This window comes from Mus musculus, chromosome 8 (genome assembly GCF_000001635.26).
Source record: "Mus musculus strain C57BL/6J chromosome 8, GRCm38.p6 C57BL/6J".
In the NCBI taxonomy this organism is placed as follows: Eukaryota; Metazoa; Chordata; class Mammalia; order Rodentia; family Muridae; genus Mus; species Mus musculus.
Window position 1 is genome coordinate 37,511,933 of NC_000074.6, and position 17,297 is coordinate 37,529,229.

The following is a 17,297-nucleotide window of genomic DNA, read 5'->3' on the forward strand; positions in this document are numbered from 1 at the left end:
TAGAATACATCCTGACCACCATTTACCCTCCCTCCACTCCTGAAACCTCCCCTTATCCCCTAGATCACCCCTCTGCCATTTCCTATGCAGAATAGAGCAGGACTCCCAAAGACAACAGAGAAAGATGACAAAGCAAGATAAAATAAGACAAGGCAAAAGCCCCCATATCAAGACTGGACAAGGCAACCTAATAGGAAAAAACACATCAAAGAGGTGGCAAAAGTGTCAGAGACACACCTGTTTGGAGTCCCACAAAAGGCCGAAGATAACAGACACAGCATATATGCTGAAGACCTGGTGCAGACCTATGCAAGCTTCATGCTTGCCAGGTCTGTCTTTAAGTCCATTGGAACCCTGCTTAGTTGATTGAGTGGGCCAAATCTGCTGGTGTCCTCCATACCTTTTGACTCTTACAGTCCTCTCTAGCCCTCTTTTTCAGGCTCCCCATCTCTGAAGGGTATTGATGGAGACATTTAGAGTCTCTCTGTATAACACCTGGCTGTGGGTTTCTGCACCTGCTCCTATTTGTTGCCTGAGGAAGCCTCTTTGATTATGACTGGACAAGTCACCCTGATGAGTATAGCAGAATATCATTAGGAATAATTTCATTATTATTATTATTGTTGTTGTTGTTGTTGTTGTGGTTATTATTATTTGCCACTCATGTTTGTTGAAGACAAATGTTTTGCAAACAGTATATTTTGATATTCTGATTACAGGTCTCTCCATCCCCAGCTCATTCAAGTCCTTCCTTATTTTGTGATCCTTTGGGTCCATACCGTTTTTCTCTCTCATTAGAAAAGAAACTGACATCTAAGGAATAATAATAAACGAAAATACAATAAAACAAATGCAATTTTTTATTACATTTACTTTTTAGGACTTTCCGCTTATTTTTTTCTTTATGTATATGTGGTGTCTTTGTGTGTGTGTGTGTGTGTGTGTGTGTGTGTGTGTGTGCATGTGCATTTTGTGCATGCTTTCTGTATTTGGGAGTATGTGTACAGATAAGCATGTACACAGGTGTGGAGTATATGGAATTCAGAAATTGATGCTCTGTATCTTCCTCAGTTGCTAGCAACTTTACTTAATGAGAAGAGATCTCTCATCAAACTCAAAGCTCACTTATTCTCCTTGTCTAGCTAGACAGCTTATTCTGGGAATCCCGGTTCTACTTGCCCAGTGCTGGGAATGCAGGTGGGTTGTCATGGCAATTGGGCATTTCCACAGTGCCAGTGTTGGAAAGCATGGTCTCATGCTGTGGAAAGCACTTCACCTGCTGCTCTATCTTCCTGGCCACACAGGTCACTTTCAAATGCTCACATTAAATTATATTACATACATCTATACATTGAAGACATATTGGAGTATGTTAAGCTGGCTATAAATTCAAGATTATCTGTATGTTCTAGTAGAATTTATTTGATAACAGATTGATTCAAAGAGACAAGGAGAAAATATTTCTAGAATTTTGGTTTTATCTTCTTTTCTGATGATGTTTCCATAATTACTTTTGAAAGACAATAGGCAACTTTCTCCATAACACCTGTATCCTCTTTATTGTTATGGCTTATTTATTCTAAATCTTAGTAAAATTAGGTATGAGGACATAATTGAATTTGTATTTTTTTTTTAGAATTTAAATGGTATAATTTCACCAAGATATTTTTTCTATGATTAATTTACCGAGTGGCATGTGTTCTGACTAGTTCCACTAGACATTCATGGATGCAGAGTTCTCATAAAAGCTGCATAAAAATAGCTGTATATGTTTGCAAGGATAATGCAAGTTAAAGTGCCTCATATCCTTTTAAGTAATGCTTGATGTTTTCACATCTTGTTCAGTTTATGCCTATTTAAGTATAGTATACTAATGAATTATGATTCCCATTCTTTTAAGCATGTAATCTTGTAATGCCTTGCCTTCTTAATTTTTAAACATCTAATAGGTGAGAGAATTTTTAATAAAATTATTAACTTTAATCAAATAAAAGTTAAATAGTTAAGCACATGCACGAAATAAGATCAGTTTTGTATTTTCTTTATTTCAGAATAAGAATTAGACAATAACAAATCTTTGAACTTAACATAAATATATATATATATGGAGGAGTGGTATATTTACTTCATTTAAATATGCAAATGTTATAATGCTTTGATGCTCTTTCTTTATTCTTTCTTTTGGGATCTTTAAATTTTTCTCAGTACAAGAGAATAAATCCAAACCGGAAATATTAGACAAAGACATTCTCACTAAACTATGTTCCCAAATGTGTGTGTGTGTGTGTGTGTGTGTGTGTGTGTGTGTGTGTGAGAGAAAGTGTGTGTGTGTGTATGTGTGTGTGTATTTGTGAAAGAGAGAGTGTGTGAGAAAGTGTGTGTGTGTGTGTGTGTGTGTGTGTGTGTGTGTGTGTGTGTGTATGTGTGAGTGAGTGAGAGAGAGTGTCTTTAATTGAAGTTTAAGCAAATTTTCACCCAACTTTGCAGACTGACACTGGTGTTCTCTGTAGTACCTTGAGCTCACACTCCATCTCATCCTCCTGAATGCATGAATATCACATGTCAAGGGTATCTTTAATGTCTAATCTTATGATGTAATGTATCTGTTAATGTATACTCTTAATATCAAGCAATTCCTGTGTTGAGTTAAAATAACTTTTTTACTTCATTATGCTTACCTTTAAAAAATATCCCCATTGATTATTTGAACAGCAAGTCCTGTTTACCACAAGGCCCTTTTTCATGGCAGTATGTCTGGCTAGGAGGGAAAGAATGCTGTCAAAGTTTATTTTCCTTTTAAACCTTGTCCTTTTGTCTGAAAAGAGCATTGCTCTTTTTGTGGTAATTGCATGGTGCTTACTAGAATGTTAAGATTCAAATGGGTGTTGCTTTTGTAGCAACATTTTAGCAGGATGCCAAAATGTTCTAAAATATTGCAGTAGAGTTATCTGGGAAAGTATTCCTACCCAACTTCCATTTTCCAATATGCCCACATAAAATTATACACATGGATACAGTGTATTCATATATACCACTGTATAATTTAATCTATCTCCAATTATTAATAGTTCTTATGACGTCATGCAAAGAGATATTAGGAACACTTATAAGTAGTAATGTTTGCATTTTGACCTGGCTCCTGACAAAGAAATCCCATGACATTTGTTATTTCCTGAGCTACTGAACATTTGCATTCTAACTCAAGATAGTTATTAAAGGCTAGATGCTGTTGGGAAATTCCAGCACCATAGCTCATTCTCTGTAGAACCCAGTGGGATATGAAATTTAAAAGTGGCCATGCCCTTTCTAACTCTATGAAGAATTGAGTTGAAATTTTGATGGGGAGTGCATTGAATCTGTAGACTGCTTTTGGCAAGATGACAATTTTTACTATATTAATCCTGCCAATCCAAGAACATGGGAGACTTTCCATCTTCTGAGGTCTTCCTCAAAGAGTGGATGCTTCAGTCCTACTTAGTAGGCAGAACAAAATAATCAAGGGAAGTGGTGGGTGGGAGGGATTTGGGAGGAAGAGAAGAGGGGGGGAGGAAAAGGTATCAGGTAGGAAGAGGGGGGGGAGGAAAAGAATCAGGTAGGGGAGGAGATGGAGGAGATGTACAGAGGGTCAGAAAATTGAACAGAGGTATAGCAATGGGAAATAGGGAATTAGGAGTAGCAACCAGAAAGTCCCACATGCCAGGAAAGCAAGAGCCTCCCAGGACCCCACGGAGACAGCATTAGCTGAAATACCCCCAAAACGGGAGGGAGAACCTGTAGAGACCATATCCAGATGTCAGAAATGGCCCCAGGTTGAGGGATGGGGCCATCCATCCATGTCCAAAATTTTAACCCAGAATTGCTCCTGTCTAAAGGAAATGCAGGGAAAATGAGTGGAGCAGAGATTGAAGGGAAGGCCATCCAGAGACTGCCCCACTTGGGGATCCATCCCACATGCAGCCATCAAACCCAGACACTATCGCGATTGCCAAGAAGTGCTTGCTGACAGGAGCCTGGTATGAATGTCTCCTAAGAGGCTCTGCCAGCACCTGACCAATGCAGATGTGGATGCTCACAGCCAACCATCGGACTGAGCAAAGGGACCCCAATGGATGAGTTAGGGTAAAGACTCAAGGAGGTGAAGGGGCCTAACGGGCATCAATGTGAGGAGAGGCCCTTGGTTCTGTGAAGGTTCAATGCCCCAGTGTAGGGGAATGGAAAGTGGTGAGGTGGGAGTTGGTGGGTGGGAGAAAGAGCGACCTCATAGAAGCAGAGGGGGGGGGAGGGGATGAGATAGGGTGTTTCTGGGGGCAGGGGACCTGGGAAAGGGGATAACTCTTAAAGTGTAAATAAATAAAATATCCAATTAGAAAAAATACTAAGTGAACCCTCTTTTAAAAAAAAATAATAAATCACATTGTAAAAAACGAAAACAAAACCAAAACCAACCAACCAACCAAACCCAAAGTGGCCATGCCTACTCAATGAAACTTAATAAAAGGTCCCAACTTCTGAGGTTTAGCCAATTGTTGCTTAGTGAAAACGTGTAAGGAAGCCCGCCCACTCCAACTCCACACTTCAAAGCCTTCTGAACTCATCTTCAGCAGTTCTTCATTGAGTTGTCCATTCAGAGCCTTACAATATCCTTGGCCACTTGTGAGCAATAGTTGAATTGGGCATCTTCCCTGAACCACCATAGCAAAGGGAACTTTTGATTTGCAGCTTTCAGACAAATGTTGTGGGTAATGCAAGTTCTGCAGGCAAGGAGTAGGGTGTTGTAGGACTAGGCTTCTGCCCAACAAGGATTAGGGCTCCTAACAGAGTCACAGTTGAATTAAATTATAAGATAAACCAGCTGGTGCCATATGCTTAGGAGCTATAGAAAACAACACCAAGAACATATATTTGGTTTTATAAGCAATACTGGAAAATAGATAAAATTGCTCATTTTTCTCCCCCTTTCCTCTCCTTACCTCCCTCCATCCCTCCCAATCCTCTCTCAGGAAAGAAAGTGTGTACCAAACCAAGCATTGCTATATTACAATGATCTGACCGAGATAAATGTGCAAACAAACATTTGAAACCATTCAAAGCATTTTCGAAGGTTAAGTACAGTCAAGGAATATATGACACTTAAACTGAAAACATTCTCTCATATTCTACTTAGAGCTAACATTTGAAAAAACGTGGCTGGGTATAAGTGTTCAGTTTTTCTTTTAAATATTTGGATCAGTTTATAAAAATAATTGGACATGAGATAAAGAAGGTCATCACTGTTTTCCAACAAGATACTTTCAATGGATACTGACTTATTTTTGAAGTTGGTAAAGAATGCCATTCTCAAGAGATTATAGAAAGAGGCTGTCTGTGTTGTTCCATAGTAACAACATTCCTGTCATTTTCTTCAAACTGGACTAGTTCTTTACTGAATATAAGAGAAGAGAGAAGAAATGAAACAGAAAACAGGGGATCCTAATTAGCCTGTGTTTATATTTGCTCTAGAGTACTGGGCTGACACTTAGTACGCATATAAACATACAGATATTTGTACACATAACACACTTGTCTAGTTTTATCCCAGGTACAAACCAGCAGAATTTCAGAACAGATAAAACTGTTTGCTAATCTCCTAGTAAGTTAATTAATCCTATGGTTAAGTCATTTTCCGAAGCTTAGTTCCACTGGGTATGAGTAAGAAAGAAAAATATGGTGAAGAATTTGATCAAATGTGTATATTATTAAACTTAATTTCATCAATGCACATATATTCACAGAAGTGGTATTTATCAAAAAACATGTTTTTGGAAAGGTACAAGGCTAATATTTTTCCAAACTGTTTTTTTTTGTTTTGTTTTGTTTTAGTTTTTTAAGGAAGATAAATGAAATGATAGCACCTTAATTCTGATCCTCTTTGTTTGACTATCACATTTAATCATGGTTACACAGTAGCACCAAAATCAAGACAAAAATACAAGAATTACAAGAGAGTTCTTAAATGATATGGGCTTGTTGCATGCTTCTGAGAAAAGAATTCCCACTGCCAAAATTTTGCTTTGTTTACACCCAAAAGAAATAGACCTCACCCAAACTAAACATAAGACACAATAGACTGATTTTTGAATAGATATGTTATCTACAGTTCATAGGAAGGAGTCCTTTTAAGTAGAAAATGGTTATTTTTTTTTTTTACATAAAGCAAGATAGAGTACAAAAGCACAGCTTTTGTAATTTTGGTAATTTTGCAATTGTACAAACATATTGCATAGTATGTGTACGAAAATAGTTCCATTTCTTCATATATCTATATATACAAGAAAACATTTACATGAAAGATACAAAACAAAATAAATTAATCATGGACCTGGTTTAAAGGATTGTATAAATAAAGAAACAAACTCCAAATTGTGTCTCCATTTTTAGGAAATATCCTTGCACATCTTTAACCCTGTTTGACTTCATAAATATTCAAATAAATGAAATATTTAAAACTGGAAATCCAGGAAGAATCACAGTTCATTGTACTGCCCATCCGTTAATGTTGGTCTTTACTTTCCCGAAGACTGACCCACATCAATTAACATTTAAAAAATAGCCCTCTAGTTCTAAAAGTATTTAATATTAGTTATAGTTTCCAGAGATATATTTGGCAAGCAATGAGAATTGAAACCCAACCAAGTTAACCTGTCCTGAGGCCATTTTGGGTGTAGTCTCTATTTCCTTGTTTTAAGAGTACTGAAGCATTCATTACCTATGTATAAAAATATGCAGAGCATACTACTGAAGTGTTCTTTCTACAACTAAAGCAGTAACTAATGGCTGCAGCTCATATTCCTGCCAGAAGTATGTGTTGTAATTATAACCCCTACTTATTTTAATAAATCAGTTGAAGCAATAGTGCTCTAGAGCTAAATACAATAGAAATCCTGATCTTTGGTCTTTGACATTTCAGTGACTACTTGACTGCAGTTTAAAGCAATTTCTACAAAAGTGTTCAGTGAGATCATTCATTAATTTATAATTGGGGATAGATATGATATTATTTTCCTTTTTGATAATGGTATTCTGCAGTAATCATTACCATAATATATGCTAATGTATGCAGCAAATGACTTAATGAATGTCTATGAAGGGTCCCATGAGCAATTCTAATTAGGCCAAAGCTATAGGCAGTTAAGGAAACCATATCTCAAATGTATAAAACTCAAAAGTGAGTTTGTTGATGGTGGTTGTATATAGAGAATTAGACCATTAAATACTTTCAATTATAATTAAATGTGATATTGACATCATATGCTATGAACTATAATGCTAACAGCATCAGATTTTCTCATGTCTATTGCTTCCTTACAAAGAGATACTATGTTTGCAAAGATGAAATTAATTAGAGATATTACTCTATTGATGGTGTATTTGGAAAATGAGGCACTGCTGAATAGAGACATTAAGGGGGTAATATATGAAGGATTTTTGATAGTTATAAAAATTTCAGTTTTATAAATTCACAATGTATAAATTTATTATTGAAAGTATCAACCATACCTGATTTCCTCAAAAGGAATTGCTACTCAATTGGTAAGTGGAAATCCAGGGATACAGAGAAAAAGAATAGGATGCTTAGAAGCTTTGTTTTTGACATTGATGAACAGCTCTTTAAGAAATAGATAATAAAAATTCTAGCTTGGCAGAGTCTCATAGACTCAGTGAAAACCATTAAATATTTTATTAATAGAATCAATAAAACTAATAGATGAACATAACCAAAGAGAAATACCTAGCTTAGTATAACTTCCTCAAAGAGACTGCAGCCAAAGTGATTAGATATTTCTAAAGAGAGTTTAAAGCACTACATATAACCAGGACCCAATTCAGAATTCCTACACATATTTTCAGAGATTTATAGCACTACTTTCTAAGATTTCCAAATTGTACTGTAAGTGAACAGTTATTTTCTAAACTTAGAGAAATGATTTTATCCCATAATGTGAAAATTATGATTCATAATAAAAATCAGGACTACTAAGTCAGATCACAAATATTGAAGATACTGGGTAAATGGATCATAAATTACTGAAAGTACATTTTGTTTGGCTTTTAGTGTGTTCAGATTGTATTTGCATGCTTTAAAAGTTCATCATTCAAGTGTTATGGGATTAAAATAATAATGCATGCTCTTTTCAGCTCCAGAAAAACTGACCTTAAGACACATCTGAATTTATACATTGTGGATTATAATTGAAATGCCAGCAACTTTCCCTCTCCAATTTCTCTATTTCTGTTCTTCTGTGCAGGATCTAAATTAAACATGAAGTTAAGACAAACAACATAACTGAGTAGAGCTCATTATGCCACAACTAAAAGTAATATGTACTCAATGTGATTCCAGAAAAATAGAATTTGGATCATTTAAATAAGGTACATTGTGTGTGAGGAGGAGGTGGTTGTGTGTGTGTGTGTGTTTATGTGTGTGTGTTTCTGTGTTTATTCTGATTTGTAAAATTGCATTTGGAAAGCAATGGATAAATCTTTTCCTCAGTTTCTGGACCTCTTTAGCATCAAAGAAATAATGATTTTCTATTAGGAATTCAAAGACTTCAGGGTTGATCTTCTAAGCCTTGAATAGAAGCTCAAACTTTGATATTAGTGGGCCCAAAGAATCTTATAGCAGTTAAACAATCAATTCAAGCTATTCATATACTATTGTATAAGGAAGTCATTGATGACATTCTTTTTTATTTAACAGAAATTTGGATATTCTAAATCTTTTGAGTTGGAATGATTCTTTAGTGTCTGGATTTGTCAGAATATTTTCAAGTTGAAAATTTGCCAGCTGTTTCCCCTAATTTTTTGTGAGTTATTTATTCTTTAATTATGGATCTACTGATTGATGCAGGATCTCTCTGTATAGCCCTAGCTCCACAGACTGCGCTGGCCTCAAAGTTGCACAGATCCTACTACATCTGCTTCCTGAGTGTCAAAACTAAAGATGTAAGCCGTCAGCCACAGCCTATAATTTGTTCTTCCCTGCCCGCTTTGTTTTCTTATCACCCTTCATTCTTGGCATGTTGGCCTGTTCATATAAATTCTGAGTGTTCTCTTTTCATTTGTGCTAGAAGAAGCCTTTACAAGATGTTTGATTTAATATTTTTGTTGTAAAGGTTGTAACTTTTTCTGTGTAAACTGAAGTCTGGAGACATTCTCAGGTTGCTAAACTTGGCTTAATTGATTAAAGACTTTAGAAACAGGGAGGATTACAAATCACGAGAATTAACATCCTTTGATTAGAAAATTCTCTAATTGCTTTAATTTAGCATGGCTAAAACCTTGGTATATCCCAAAGTAATACAGACTGTCTTCTTCAACAAAAAACAGTGATAAACATGACTCTAAATTTCTTGCCTTACACATTGTGTGACTCTTTTCAAAGACTAATATGCAATCTTCATATAGTAAATTTTGTTAGAAATGAATTAGGCTCTCTTTTATGACTTTTCAAGTAATTATATATCTCCACTTTTATTCTGATATTAATTTACAGATTTATAAACTAATCCCAAAGCACAAGTCCAGTACAATTTTTAAAAAGATCAGGGTAAAATACCTTCCAGAGCTGTCTACATAATGTGGAATGTGCTCAGTGGTACAGCGTTTTGCCTGCTATTGGAAATGCTAGGAATCCAAAAGAGAGAGCTTTGGCCAATAGGTCACCTTGCAGGTTGTATTATCCAATTTTCTTTGTTACTAACCAAACTACTTCAACAAATTTCAATAGTTTGCTTCACCCTCAACTATAGAGAACCGATTTTCAAAGATTCTGCAGTCATAGAGCTCTGAAATGTAACTTCCACACACCTGTTAACAGTGTGCACAGGTGCAAGAAGGGTATGATGGGAAAAATTAAGGACTTACCTCAGAGTCATCAAGTCACCTTCAGAAAATGGGAAATCTACAATGCCAGTTTACATTCTTGCATTCTGTCGGTTTCAAGAATTTGAGTTTTAGAGTACCATGGTGAACAAAGCTATAATACTCCACCGTTATTTACTAGGAACTCATTTTTAAAAATGAGCTGTGGAGAGTGGAGATAGCTACAGTTCGTGATGTAAGGTAGAAGTCTGGTAGAAATGGCTAACAGTCGAATGGAAATGTGACTAGATTCCTCAACAGAGAAAGCACTTGGCCAACACCCCTTCTGCATGTTTGTCTTTTTACCACATTCTTTTCTGGAATTTATAATTTAATTTGTAACCTTCTTAAATATTAACCACAAATGAAAAGACGGATACTAACTTTGAAGATGACGTCCCTGTGGAAACTGAATCCGTTCTCAGCATTATGCATCACATTAGCATTTAATTAAAGGCTGTTTTAACTTTTGCACTTAAAAATCAAGTTTAATGTAAGTGGAGCAAACAAAAGAGTGTTATTAAAACCTAAGGATAAAGGACACCGTGTGAATATTCAAAGAAATAACCGAGGAATTCCCACCACAAGTATATCCCTCCTGTCTTAAATTGAAACGGTTAAGATGTTTTGTTAAAAGCAAATGTGTCACATGCAATAACCACATAAATACTATATAAGGCCATCCAGATCTGACAAATGACAGCATAATGGCGTTTTTGTTAATTTTGTAAAGATTATATTGCTGAGAGCTTTCAAAATTATCTAATGTACAAAATTCCAGACTTAGTAGACAAAGAGTACCAACACATTGAATTGAAGGAAACAAACAAACAAACAAACAAACAAACAAAAAAAACTCAGGGAGAGATTCTGTCTCGTCATTTCATTTAGTTAAAAATCACGTATTGAATTTAATTTTTTAGTAAAGCAAGCATTACATAATGCTTCAAAATTTTAAAATTCGGGGATAAAAGTTTACGTCCAAAAAAGATGAATGGAAAATTGTGCTTTCGGACTGCAGAATCAGTCTTCTGACGGGGTTAAGCATTTCATGTCACCAGTGGATTTGGGAATTTCGTCTGGGTAATGTGTTCGTGCGTAGTTCACAGCCAGGTTCTGCAAAAATCTAAAACTGTGTGTGCTTCACTCCACGTAGCAAAGGCACCTAAATTATTCTCCCTTTTGAGCAAAGGTTGCGATCCAGGTTTTCTGCTGAAGATGTTTTTCCCACGGCCGAGTCAGTCCCACTCAGTGTGTTGAGAATGGTGAATCAGGAAAGGTGAAGGCCAATCCCGGCGGATACTGGAACAGTTTGCTCTGTGGTCCATCTGAAGACGCTCTGCACTGATCACAGGGGAAACCGAGCAAAACCGTGAAGCAGACGGACGGGAACAAAAGGCTATTCTGGTGTGAGGAGAAATCAGTCGCTTCAGTTCCACAAGCAAATGCTACTACTGGACTGACAGGTGGAGCCTACCCCAGCTGGAGAAAGGTAGAGTTTGCCATTGGGGCAGACGCACAGTTCATACACTGTCTGTCGAGAATTTGAGGAGCTGGTTGAAGAAGAGAAGGAACCGATTGGTAGATTTCCCAGCCGGATTGAATCTGCATTTAAAAATATCTAGGAAGAAAAGAAAAAGTAAAAGAAAAACAGCAACAACAAAATCATTTCATTTCAGTGTGGTCCCTCCCACAGAGCATAGCAAGGCAATGGAGACTATTGCTGCTCCTGATGTTTTGAACAGATTACAAGCCTGTGCACTGTCCACGGGCTCTGCTGCTGTCTTAAAATTGAGTGGTGGAGTTCTGAAAACAAGTCCCCAATATGAAATGTAGTATTGCATGATCTGCTCAAGGAACTTAGTTATTAAAAACAGCAGCAGTAACAACCATGGCATATACACAGAGAATGAATGGCCCTGGCAGAGGCTTTCTATTTAGCTTCTTAGTCATATCTGAAGACTATATAGAGAAAGAAGAATACCAGCTGGGCTGGCATTCCTGAAGAGGGAGGGAATTAATTTAAAAACATACTCCATTGTCTGTTTAAAAAAAAAACTTGTGAAAGAATGAGTAGAATCATTTCTAAAACATCCAGAAAAGTCTTGCTGTCTAAAGACTTAGGAAGTCATGACAACAGATAATTATTTTACATATCATCATGCCTAAATTGTCTATTAAATGTTAGTTGGTTTCAACAACCAATTTGACTCATCTTTCCATTTGGGAAATTACTTCATTTATTTAATAATTTCTAATACACCGATTCTTTACTTTGTATCCCTCTCTCATTATCCCTTATGCATGTACCTGTCTGTGTGAGAGAGAGAGAGAGTGTGTGTGTGTGTGTGTGTGAGTGTGTGTGTGTGTGTGTGTGTGTGTGTGTGTGTGTGTGTGTGTGTGTGTGTGTCACTGTAGCTATGTGAAGGTCAGAGGATGCTAACTAAAGTTGTTTCTCTGCTTCTACTCTCTGGTCCTGGGGGTTGAATTGAGGTCACCAGACACGGTAGGGTTTAAACACTAAGCTATCTCATTAGCCATCATCTTATTCTTAATTATAAACTCTGAGTTGCCTAGACAACCCAAAGTTGAAGGATGAAGGAGAGCTGAATTTCCTCCTAGACATTTCTTATTGGAATTCTCTTGGGGGTTTCCCAGAAGTGGGCATGCATTTGGGTCTCTCTCTAGTTGTCATATTGTTGGGGTGAAGTGCCAAGAAATGCAAACTGAACCATGTCATGCCTACTGTCTTGTTCCCATCTCATTTCAAATAAAACCTGGGGTCTTGCCCCAGGTCACACATCTTGAATGTCCTACCCTACTCCCCTGCCACCATCAGCTTCAACTGATATTTCTCATAGCTTGCACTGTAAGTACAAGTTCAGAGCTGTTTTTTATCTGATTCCCTCACTATAGGATATTTGTTCCACAAACGAACTGCAGTATATATTAACTGTATGCTTCAGTAACTTCTTCACTCATGTAAAGGGGACAAGTTTACTAATGAGACCATTCATGTCAGCTGCTGGAAAGAGATTTGCTTTCATGGAGATGAAACATAAGGAAGGAAGCTAGAAGAACTGAGATACTGATGTCAAGGCCATATTCCTGAGCCTCTCCAGGTTACAGTATGGATGCGCTTGCCCACCTCTCTCTTTTCTGCCAATGCAGTTATTGTGATGCTGATCACATTCCAATTTCTGAAATTGGTATGTCTGTTCTGTATTGTCCCATAAAGCCACACGATCCATCTGCTCTGAAACTCAATCCTGTGACTAGAATCACACCCTAGAGCTTTGAACTCAGCACTGCCTGTCTTCTCTAACAAGAATCCATTTCATTTGTACCTGCTGATATCAGTACGATTTGTCTCCTTGAAAATGTTAATCAATTTCGGAATAAATAGTCTCCCTCAGCAACATTCTAACGTGCTTGCTGTGGTGTGTTGCTGCACTGTGGATGTGGCCATATCATTAAAACTTTTCATTTACAGTTATGACTGGTGTTTCCTTCAATGCCAGATTTGCAGTTCCTCATACCATTGTGTCTAAAATGACAGAGATTGTCCATAGCAGAACCTTGCATTTTCTATAAAATTCAGGCTTCTTCATTTCAACTATTACTTTGAATGTCTGAATACTATATCTGATGATATGAAGTAGTTTAAAATCTATCTAAAGGTAGGGACTTTTTTTTTGATAAGTGATCAGTTTGTCCTTTTGTGATGTTGATTTTGGGCAAAGAAACAAACAAGCCAATATCAAATCACTTTAGGAAAAACATTTTGCTTCTTTTAAACTAATTTTAATGAGATATATAAAGGTATATAAATGTACATTGGTGGATGCTATTCAATTTTCAACATATGTGAACCCTGTGTAATGTTTAAATTGGGTTAGCCGTACTTAGCTATGCAGAGAATTAATTTTTTTTATGGTGAGCACTTTCCAAATTTTGTCTTCAGATCTTCTGAACTATCTATATAATTATTGTTATCTATACTGATCAATCCTGTTGGGCATGAGCAGTCTTTCCAAAATTCTTGTTGTTTTTTGACTATTACAGAACAAGCTGATTAACCTTCAGAAAACCAGTCTACAGATCCAAAAAGACAGGTAAGGAGGGACTGCTTTCATTCTAATGTTTAAAGCTAACATCAAGCAACAAGAATTGGAGGTCTGTTTAAAAGTGTCTTTGGAATGAGTACATTTTAGTAGAAAGTAGGAGGAGCTTATTGAATCCAGTATTAAAGATGTATCAAGATTTCCAAAGCTTGGATATTTTCATGAAGCAGCTCTGTGTGTCTCCTGGAACGTGATTCAAGTGGTGTATAAAGCAGCAGGTTCAACCCTGCCTGAGACTCACCTCCCCTTCTGTGGACTGTAAGTGCAGCTCCTTCCTGCAGGTAGCCTTGAAGTCACCTGCAGCTGCGCTCACCTGGACCCCACGTGGAGCCTCCATTTTCAAGGATCTGGTTGGTGATTCAAGCCTAAAGGAAGGGAAAATATCATTTATGAAAGAGAAAACTTAGAAGGAACTGAAAAAATAAGTATTAGTGAGTCAGGTTTAATGGACTTTACAGAGAGTCAGCATAGACCTATATTCTCACATTTTGTTACAATGATTTCAAACCCAGTTAAGTTTTGGGACAATCTTTTTTCATTACTTTATCTATTTTTTGGCTCATTATAAAAATCTTCATTTGTTCTTATCAATTATTTACTCTTCATGTATAATAATTTAATAGCATTTCCTTATGCTAGTTCTTTTTATCATGCTCAAAAAGTAGGTCACCATCATGAGTTTACATGTTTAAATTTTTAATATATTATCAATATTAATGATGAGGTTTTAATAACTAAATTGGAATAATTTGGCATGTATGTATTTTCCAATAAAGAGTTCCAGCTTTGTGAATATAAAAAACCTGAATGGAAATCATTATTATTGTAATCATTATTACAGTCCCTCAATGGTGAAACCTCAAAATTTTGTAAACTTTAAATTTTTAAAAATGTGCTTGAAAAATATGGAAATTCACATAAAAAACATATTTTACATGTTGAATGACCTTCATTGCTTCATTGCAGTGGCCTCAGACTAAAGGACAGCAGTTTGTAGAAGAAAAATCAGCAAGAAGAAAGTCAAAAGTCAACAGAATGTAGTGATGGAATCCCAAGCAGGAGAAGTGGTGGGTATCAGCTGTTTTTGTTGTGGTGGTGGTTGTTGTTTATTGTAAGCTCTTCCATTGCTGATGGAGCTGCCTCATTTCTCTTTCATCACAGGGCATCAGGAAAAGGCTTCTCTCCTTCTCTCTATCACCATGATCCAAAGTGACTTTTCTGCTCTGAGACAAGACCCAGAGCTGTTTGCAGGAAGAATTTCATGAAACACATCTCTGAAAAGCATGGCTCCAGTTGCATATGTAGCATATGTAGCCTTGTCAGGCAACGATGGGAAGAGAGTTTCTTGGTCCTATGAAACTTTATCTCTTATTAACTCACTTGAGCACCTAAAGCTAAAAGGCTTTTAAAAATATCTGTTTATAAGGTGCGCTTGCATGTTCTTGTTTGGATAAAAACAGAGCAAGAAATTAAAAAAAAAACAAAAAAAAGTACTGAGTATCTAAATACTTAGTAGAATCTATTACTAACCTTTTTCATATGGTATTCAAAATGTAAAATCTGAATTTGAAGTTATATTTAAATCCTTGTATACAATGTCACACTGCCGTAAGAAAGGTATCTGTACCCAATGCCATTTTAGTGTTTTGTTGGTTAATACTATCGTTATTGAAATCACTCATGGCATTTGCATAGCAGTTAGAGAAGAACATACCTAAAAATACAAATATGTTAATACTTTAAGACAGATTATTACTCCAACATTTAATAAAAGGTAACTTGCATGCATTTAAGTGGAAGAAAAATTTTAATTTTACTCAGTAATCAACATGACTCAACTTATTTCTGAAGAGAAAAATCAAACTTATTTCTCACTCATTTGATAGCCAATTGTGCATATAAGATTTATGAAGGCTTTATTTATGCTGCAATAACATTAAATGCATTGAAAATTCTGAGTGCTTAAGATTTTCCTCTTTGATCTCTATCAAATGATTAATCAGGAAATGATTGTAATATTTATGTTTATTTATGCACTAAACATATTAATGGCCAACCTATCCTAAAGTACTACTGATTAAAGGGTCCTTTGCCCAAAATATGTAAAGATGGGGCCTCAGGGATGTTAGCCAGAGACAATGTCTCAGTTTCATCTGCTCTGAATTGACAGTATTTACTTTTTGAACCAAGCAAGCTCACATCTGTACTAAAGATTCAGTTTAGTCTGATTGACTTAGTAGAATTTCCATGATAGTAGCCAGTAGGAATATTATTGACCCAGAGTCAAATGACCTTGGGTTATATTTAACTCCCTAGGTAGCTAATCACTGTCGATCTCCCTGTATTTCCTAATGTCATTATGACTATCAGGTAAATAGTTTTGGAAGTGCCTTGTTTTCCAGCAATATCCAAAGTAAAACTGCCACTAAATAGCATCTCAAACCTATGGCAGAAAATTTCCCATTTGCTGCACCCGTCAGACTGAGCCTTTGACTAGTCTATCTTCTGGGTGCTTTGGATTTCTTTCATCCAGTAACAGGGACAACAGCCACAAAGCTCCACAAAAGCATTTCTGCATTTAAATACAGAATTTGGGTGGAGTCTGAGTCCATATTCCCAGGCCATTGCCACTCATATTTAGATCGGAAATATCTTATGTTCTTTGCTGTAAGAGATGAGATTTGTGTTGTTGCTATAAGCTTTGAGTAACATGGCACTTGTCAGTGTGTAACCAGGACGTCATACCCTTCCCTCCCTCCTTTTGTCTCCCTCTTTCTTTCTCTTCTCATGTCTCCCTCTCTTCCCTCCCTCCCTCCTTCCCTCCTTCCTTCCTTCCCTTCCTCCCTCCCACTCTTCTTCCCTACCTCCCCATCCCTCTTCCTCTCTCACATTATCCTTGATTCCCTCCCCATGACCCCATCACCTCTTATTTTTTGCTCATCCACTTGATGAGCAGAATGTCACCACAAATGACATAGAAACCGACAGAAATCATTTGGATTTCCTAAAAGTAAAGATTTTTTTTTTTTTTTTTTGGAAAATAAAAGAGAGCCATTTTGCTGTACTGAAAAATGACTTTGAGCAAAAATAAAGGTCAACTATAGGAAGGAAATGGACAATCCTTATTTACTCCTACCTGCTAAAGATCACTTGATTGAGTCATAGAACAGGTGGCTACAGAGGGAAGTTAATATGGTGGTAAAAGAGTGCTCTGTGTTCTGCTACCTGAGGTCAAGGCTGAATGGTAGGATCCCTTTTTTTAAATATGTCTGT

At 36.5% G+C, this 17,297-nt stretch overlaps 1 protein-coding gene across 4 annotated transcripts in view; it reads right to left on the bottom strand.

The window, feature by feature from the left end:
* Positions 1-5,907: 5,907 nt before the first annotated feature.
* The window catches only part of Sgcz (sarcoglycan zeta), a 1,143,866-nt gene continuing 1,132,476 nt past the window's right edge, over positions 5,908-17,297 (bottom strand). For 3 of the 4 annotated variants that reach the window (XM_006509120.4, XM_011242138.1, XM_006509122.1), the window contains 2 exons: positions 14,266-14,389; positions 5,908-11,521 (listed from right to left, as the gene is read on the bottom strand). In XM_006509120.4, coding sequence (XP_006509183.1) covers positions 11,330-11,521; positions 14,266-14,389 — 316 coding nt within the window. In that variant the 3' untranslated portion in view covers positions 5,908-11,329. The remainder of the gene's footprint in view (positions 11,522-14,265; positions 14,390-17,297) is intronic. The other variant, NM_145841.2, reaches the window with a different exon arrangement.